General features: G+C 39.7%; 1 protein-coding gene across 2 annotated transcripts in view; it reads right to left on the bottom strand.

Annotated features, from left to right (window-relative positions):
* Positions 1 to 2,223: 2,223 nt before the first annotated feature.
* The window catches only part of HID1 (HID1 domain containing), a 78,452-nt gene continuing 72,770 nt past the window's right edge, over positions 2,224 to 7,905 (bottom strand). For both annotated transcript variants that reach the window (XM_089536717.1, XM_089536708.1), the window contains exons 18-19: positions 6,342 to 6,500; positions 2,224 to 4,213 (exon numbers count right to left, since the gene is read on the bottom strand). In XM_089536717.1, the coding sequence (XP_089392843.1) occupies positions 4,150 to 4,213; positions 6,342 to 6,500 (223 nt within the window). In that variant the 3' untranslated portion in view covers positions 2,224 to 4,149. The remainder of the gene's footprint in view (positions 4,214 to 6,341; positions 6,501 to 7,905) is intronic.

Raw genomic sequence — 7,905 nt, 5'->3', positions numbered from 1 at the left:
ATAAAGATCATCCTATAAAACTGAAAAGTAGGCTGCCTTTGTTAGGGGCATTTCTCAACTCTGTGAAGGTGCAAAATGTTTTTTATTTTGGCACAAACCTAAATAAGGAAAAAACAAATAGTTGTGATTGGTGTTCTTGTTCTCAGAGTTAAAAGTGTCCCACAGAAGAATTCACCCCTCGGTTTTTTTCCACATTTTGCTGTGTTACAGCTAGGAATTGAAAGGGATTTAATTGACATTGTTGCCAGTTCATGTTGGTTGCTTAAGTATTCACACTTCACAGTCAATAGTTGGTTGGTGCATCTTTGGCAGCAAGTAGAGCTGCAGATGTTCTGGAGAAGGCTCTGTCAGCTTTGTGTATCTGAATCCTCTAATGTTTGTCTATTATTGGCAAAATTGTTCCAGCTCTGTCAGGTTAGAGAATATTAGCAAACAGCAACTTTCAAATCTTGCCACAGATCTTCAGTTAGACTGAAGCTTGGGTTATGGCTGGGCCATTTCAAGACAGTCAGGCTCTTGTTTTTAAACTTCTTCAGTATTACTTTTACCGAGTCTTACTCCAACATTCAAACCACTATACCACACTGGCTCTGCTCCAATAAAAGTATTTTGAATCTTCACAGTGCTGAGCATTATGTGTACATCAAGTGGCAACAATGTCAATAAAATCCACTTCAATTCCCAGCTGTAATACAAAAAATGTGGGACAAAACAAGATGGGTTAATACTTCTGCAGGGCACTCTAATTCTGAAGACAAGAACATCAGTAACACCTGTTTTCTGATCTTTTCTTCAGGAGAGAAAGAAAGAACAGAATTTTACCTCTTCAACTCGTTTCCAGTATTTAAAGGGAAAGGCTTTAATACTTCCAGGAGTGCCAAGTGTTCAGACTATTGTGCATTGCTTAGATTAGGATGGACCTCTATGGTATAATTCTGTTTTCATCTTGCACCAAACCCACCCAGCAATACTTACTGAACTGACACCATATAGATTTAAGAGATGCAGTAGAGTCTAACCAGAACTATTCAGAGTATTGTATTTGAGCACTGGAAATGAATAGAACTGCAGTGAAGCTTGAAAAGCTCCAGGTTTGTCAACAAAAAATGGCTGGTTAACTGTTCCTAGTTTATTGCATGGTGTCACTGTTTCACTCTGGGTTCAGAACACAGCAAAGTCAATAGGAAACAATGAAAAGTTGCCTCTAAAAATTACACCAGGTCTTGACTCAGTGTAGTTATTGATTATATTAAGGACTAAAAGCTCTGTAATCAATTTATCTCTTTGTACTATCTAAATTCTTCTTGGTACTAAAGACTAATATATGAAAGTGTAAACACTTCTTGTTTTATTGCTCTCCTACAAAATATATCACTCCCAAGAGCTATTTGGTTAGGGTTTGGGACTTGGCATTCTCAGAACTCTATTTTTTCTTTTTTTCAAAGCAAGTCAACCCAGGGTGGCAAGAGGCTTACTCAGGTTCCCATTCCCATGAGCCTATCTCCAACAGCACCACTACTATTTCTCTCAAACTCAAAAAGACAAAAAGTCTTATGAGTTTGGACTTTGCATCTGTGCTAATTCTACTCAGCCTTATGTCAACAAGAACTGACAGTAGAAATATGAGTCAGATAAATTAGTACTTTTTAAAGTTAATTATTACCCCATTTCTCACAGGCTGAAACACATGATCCCATCAAAGCAATTTGCCAATAGTTAACGATTTTAAATTAAAAATCAAGGAATGGGTAAGCGATCTGATAACGAAGAATCTGCAAGTAAAGTAGTCTGACACAGAGAACTTGGGCTTGTCCTCTCACAGCCAAGCACAAAACAATTCATTGCAACAGCTAACCAGCCTCTGTGTCTAACATACTATTCAAAATATAAAAACAGGAAACTCATATTCCTCAGTTAGAAGACCTTGAAAATGAATGTGAATGCCCTTGAATTCCATAATGCTTGGCTGGTTCACTTGTTCTGCAAACTTTGATCTTACAAACCTATATGGTATACAGGAAAAACCTCGCCCCATGCTATGCTGCACCATTTTAATTTTAGAAGCCATTTCCAATTTAATAGAACAGTGTGCAATCAAGAGCTTCTGTGCTGTCAGGTCTTCGGTGGAAAGGTACAGGTTGTAAAGGATGCCAGGCCATCATAAATCAAACAGTAACACAAACTCATAAAACTCTTATGATACAGAGAGAGTAAAGCCAGCTGCAGTGTTTAAGATAATTTTATCTCTATGTGTAAAGCAAATAGTTTACAGTGCAATTTTGATTTTTCATGGAACAAAGAGCAGACCTGCAACACCAAAGAATGCAAAAGTCAAATTAAATTAACACGAAAAAGAAAACCGAGCTGGAGGAAATCACAATGTGTATTGTGAGGGAAGAAAAGATGGATCAGTGATGTATCAAAAGAGCCTTCCCCTTGCTGTGAGGTTGTAAATATTATCCAGATTGCCACTACCAAATCACATATGAAAGGGTGAAACATGAAACAAATACAATGGATTTTATCAATAATAAAAAGGTGAAGTCTAAGAATTTCAAGGGCAGAAAGGAGAAACCATGGCCTTTTGATCTATTCTTTCACTTCCTCACTAGCTGGAATTTGATCAAAATGCCTATAATTTGCCCATTTTTTCTATACTAGAACAACATAAAATATATATTATATTCTTGCACTGATATATTCAGTTTGGCAAACCTACTTATAATTTTCTATGATAACAAGTGATACCTTTAGCTTCAGGTTTAAGGATGGCATTTTATTTTTACTTTTTGAAGACGAGAACAAAGAAGGCTATAGCAAATTGTCTCCCAGATCTCAGAACTGAAGATCTTAAGAAGATAAGATGAAAACTAGCAGAGTGGTGATGTGTCCAAAACATACCTGCCATCTTCTATGGTAAACAAGAATGGTTTGTAATTCTAAACTGTGGGCTCTGGATCCTTACAGATCTGTCTGAAAAGAATGTATAAACTGAATGTTGACTAAGCAAGGAATTAACCAGTCATCCCATGCCCCATACTTGCAAAGCAAAACTGGCTTGCATAATGAAAACAAAACTATTTAACTTGGCTTCATACTCCAAGACATGCATTCTATTGATCAGTCTTAGCCAATTTCTCATACACTCTGCTAGGCCAAAATCTCAATATGTCTTGCATTGAATTTGTTATAGTAACCGACAAACAACATAAATCACACTATGCAACTTCTTAAAAAATAAACTCCATTCCAGCAGTCTTGCTGCTCACAGTTCCCCTATTATTTTTCCAATGCAACCAATTTTTCTATATATATTTCTGAAAAATAGCTTATACCCAACACCCTCAAAGTATTCCTCATTAGAACAGTTTTTCCAACAACAATTCTCACAATAAATGCACCTTTAAAAATGTGTGTTATATCTTTTGTCACAGATCCGTCTTTGAAAGGAGCACCTTCAACACCGGGAGGGGGGGAGGGGAATTTGGTTGCCACACTACAGCACCAGTACAAAATAGTAAAGAACATTTTCAGTGGTAGGGAAAGGAGGACCAGACCTACAAGACTGACCTGAAGTGATTAAATAAATAGAATGTCACATACACCAAGTAAGTGAAGTTCTATGCCTACCTATCTAGGTACACAGTAAATCAAGATAGCAGCAAGGGAAGGCTGCAATATGAAGAGGTGTTATGATACATTCTTTGGAAAAGAACCACAGTTACCTCCTACAGCAGTGCTTCCTTCATTGGTCTACTTTTATAATTTTTACATTCAATGTCTTTTAACTTTAAAGACTGAATCTGGCTAGGGAGTGAAAAGATTCTGCTCTAGCTAGTCAGGTTCAGAATTGCAGCCCAAAGCACAAGGAGGTCTTGATGAGACATGTTTCACTTTCAGTGTAACCACCGAGGCTCCCTCTCCTTGCACCTACTTCCACCAATGTTCCTTGGATGGAGGGAGAAAGATTGCTAGGGTGGGTCTGTCAGTTTTAAAGTGGCAGGATTAGGCAATGGAAGTGATTGTCCTTTGGCTAACTCAGCAGGCAGTGAAATGAAGGAAGATCTGTGATGAAGAAGCGCACAGCAGGATCCTTGCTTCCAGTGTTTCCTCTGAACAGAGGCAAGTTCACCATTCACTTCCCTCTCCTTAGACTCGCTGAATTTCAAACAGCTTGACATCTGTGTCATACCAGATGGGAGGATCCACATTCCTGAAATAAAAACAGACATTCATTTTACTATGCATAATTTATCATCTTGACGGTCCCCACCCCACCCCAGAGTCATTCTCTAGGACAGGAGTGGGAAAATGTGGAAGGCTGAGGGTTTCATTAGTTCCCTAGGAGAACTGGGAAAAAATGCCTCCAAACCTAAATTGACCGGGGGGGGAGGGGACGGGACAAAATTAGATAGAAATGTACTCCAAGCCCCCTAGTGGACATGCAAACACAGTTTTTGACCCATGAAGAGTTCAGGGAGCCTCCCGATGTAGTAGAAAATACCCTCCATACCCGCTAGAGTGAACTGGGGGCATTTGGGGACAAAAACAAATTGACACCAAGGAGACACAAAAATAGCCCTGGGGTGCCACATGTGGGCTGTGGGCATGCTTTGCCTACCTTTACAACAATGGCAACATCCACAGAACATATACATTAGGAAACAGAAGACTTCAATAGACCCAGAGAGATAGAGAAGGCTGGAAGATTTTGACATTCGGTCGTGTGTTGTTCCTTGATCCCTCTAACCTATGTTGCATAACCTCTTCAGATCCTGTTGTAATTTACAGGCTTGATGGCTGCTTCTAACACAAGCACATCTTTATGTGGCACGTGCAAGCTGTACTGGCACAATTATTAACCCAGAAGAGCCATCCAGAGGCCTATCTTGTCAGCCCTTTTTCCACAGCAGCCAAGCAGATGTTACAGGGACCCCTTAGCATGTCCTGGGCACAACAGCAATTCTTCACTCATGTTCTCCACTGATTCATATTCAGACTTGTGGTCACCTGCAGCTTTTCTACAACTCTCCACAATTTTTGTTAATAAAATACTATAGTAATTGCAGATACACCCCTAATATTCTTATGCTGTTCCATACTATCAGAATGGGCCTCTCTGTCCTGGGACCTTATCACACATGGGGGGGGGGGGTTTGCAGCTCAGATCAGGATGCAGGAGCAGCAGGGATGATGGGTTAGGTGGCAGAGGGGGCGAGATGGAGATGCAGGAGCAGTCAGGGGATGATGGGTTAGGTGTCAGGGTGAAGGAGAGGAGCAGATGGGGGTCTAGGAGAAGGCAGGGATAATGGGATTGGTGGGAGGCTGAAGGAGTGGAGCAGATCGGGGTCTAGGAGGACGCAGGGGATGCAGGGGATGATGGGATCGGCTGGTTGGCAGAGGAGGAGATGGCATGAAGGAGGAGGAGGGGAACGATGGAGCAGGACACAGGGGCCAAGGGGGGTGGCATAGGAGTGCTTTTCCACACCAGACCAATTCAAAATGCAATCAAAGGCAGCCAGGAAGCGAATTCTCTGAAGCCACTTTTTTTCCGTTTTAACCAAAATGAGGGGTGACTTCAGAAACGCTGCTGAAGCAATTCACAAGGGGCTCCCATAGAAATAAATGGTGTCTGATAAAACAGTCCCTTTATGAGGCGAAACCACATCGTTGGAAGTGCAATCACTTCGGAAGTGAACTGGAACTGAGCTACAAAACCACCCAAAAGCTCCGTGTGATATACTCCCTGCTTTCTTCTTAAGAGTCCTGACTGTGCCCATTTTTATTTGAAAGGGAACAAGACACATATAACTAGCACCCAGTGTTGGGGGGGGGGGGGGGATCTGTAAAATGAGACTACAACTTATCTTAAAGGTTCAGAATCAAAGCTAAATGAACCTATCCATAATGTTGTCATCATAGAATCATTTAATTCAAACATCATTTTAAAAGTCATAATTTAATACCTGGTCAAACTCCCTGCCTTATAGATATAGTCTCTGCTTGCCCTCTTGATACATATACTTTTCAGTCTGATTATGTAGACAGGATTCTTAGAGATACAAGGCTAACCAGTTGCACTCTTGATCTTTCCACATCCTGGATGATTCAAGCAGCCAAAGAAAAACTGGCCAGGTGGGTGGGGGACAGTTTAAATGAGGGCACGAACCAAACAGTTCAAAGACAATGGAAAACCTTGCTAGACTACACAGTTTTAGTAATTATTGGCATACTTCTGTCCAAGTTGCTCATTTGGGGCTACCAAATGACTCTCAGGAATTCTTCACTAAGCAATGCAATTAGCAAAAGAAGGAGAGAAGGACTGTATCCAGCCAACTTACCTCAAATAAATAACTCCCCACATATAGGTGCGGAACCACATAGCAGTACCAGAGTTTGCCTGGTATTTGCGAATTAGTATGGGATGAGGAACAGGAAGTAGACCCACCAATGTGCCATGCTGCAAGAACTTGAGAATCTCAGATTCATCTGTGAGGCCCCTGGAGACAGAGAGAAACACACACATATACACACAGCTTAAACTGTCTCTGATGCTATAACAGGAAAGAAAACCCAAACCTGCTTCAATTAATACATGTAATCATAAGGAATGGATAAGGGTCATAGGGAAAGACATCAGGGATTTTCTCAAACTTTCAGGACTGCCTGCAGAATGTACCAATCAGAATCTACTCCTTTCTTCCCAAAGAATAAGGATGGCATCAGCTTGATTTTACAACACACTGAGGGACAAGTTAGAATGTATAATGGAGCTTTCAACATAATTTCAGTTTTTGTATTTTAAAAAAAGGAGTCTCAAGGCCACCCTATTTAGACTGTGGCATTGGCACAGAAAAAGGACTTACTTTAATTAAATATTAATTTTAAAAGGAAAATGAGACTGATAAATACCATTTGTTTATTTTGAGGGAAACCCTCCCTTCCACATTTTAAAATTTCTAGAGGTTTCATATCTGTTGTTGACTTCAAGAAATATTTTGTATCTTAGGATATTTACTGGTGGTTAAGACAAAGAAAGTCAAAGTGTTAGCACACCACTGTTTATAAATAATAGAGACTGGTTCATTACAGAATTGTTTAGATATGTGCTTACTAATATCAGTAGGAGCATGCTATTGATGTTTATTAACTTATCACTTACTTTCAGGATATGATTTATATGAATAATATTGAACTATTATATTATTTGTTATGTATGAAATGTTTCAACATAAGATGATTTCATCAGTGTATTTTATTTCCACAGTAATGGAGTTCTAAATTGCTCCTGTCTGAAGTATCTTTTAATCAATACCACACTATGGATTATTGCCTCTCCCCAGCAAATAAGCCAACAATAAGGGCTTTCAGCTATAGTAAACAATGCCCCCAAAGACCTGCAGTTGACCCACTGGTGCATGAAATGGAAAAGCAAAGATTCTGAGTGAGCTCTGTGCTCTCTATTTGGAATGGTATTATAGAAAATTGGGGGTGGGAAAGAAAGTTCCCCATATAAAAAGCAGCTCAGTTTGGAAAGCCTTCACAAAAAACATCCCCAAACTGCTTCTGTTATAGCAATCAGAAGATGCTGGTCCCTTGTATTTTGAGCATGCAAGTAGATGGAAAAAATATCCTCAGGGAGAGGGCCTGGGAATACTACCTTCCTTTGTAGTACAAAATCAACACAGACCACAAAGAACATCACTGTGAAGTTCAAGGTTGAATGCATCTCTAATTATTTTGCTATTTATTGCTAAATGTGGTATTATCCATGTTGCAATCAATGTTCCAATTGTTAATACAGGATTGGGTATACATATTTTAATAATAATAATAATAATAACAACAACAACAACAACAACAACACTCAACACCCACTGAATAACAGTGACTTCTCCATCTTCT

This window comes from Sceloporus occidentalis, unplaced genomic scaffold (assembly GCF_023333645.1).
Source record: "Sceloporus occidentalis isolate IW3139 unplaced genomic scaffold, rSceOcc1.0.p SCAF_1, whole genome shotgun sequence".
Classification (NCBI taxonomy): domain Eukaryota; kingdom Metazoa; phylum Chordata; class Lepidosauria; order Squamata; family Phrynosomatidae; genus Sceloporus; species Sceloporus occidentalis.
Note: the sequence above shows the minus strand (reverse complement) of the source record. Positions and strands in the feature narration are given on the sequence as shown.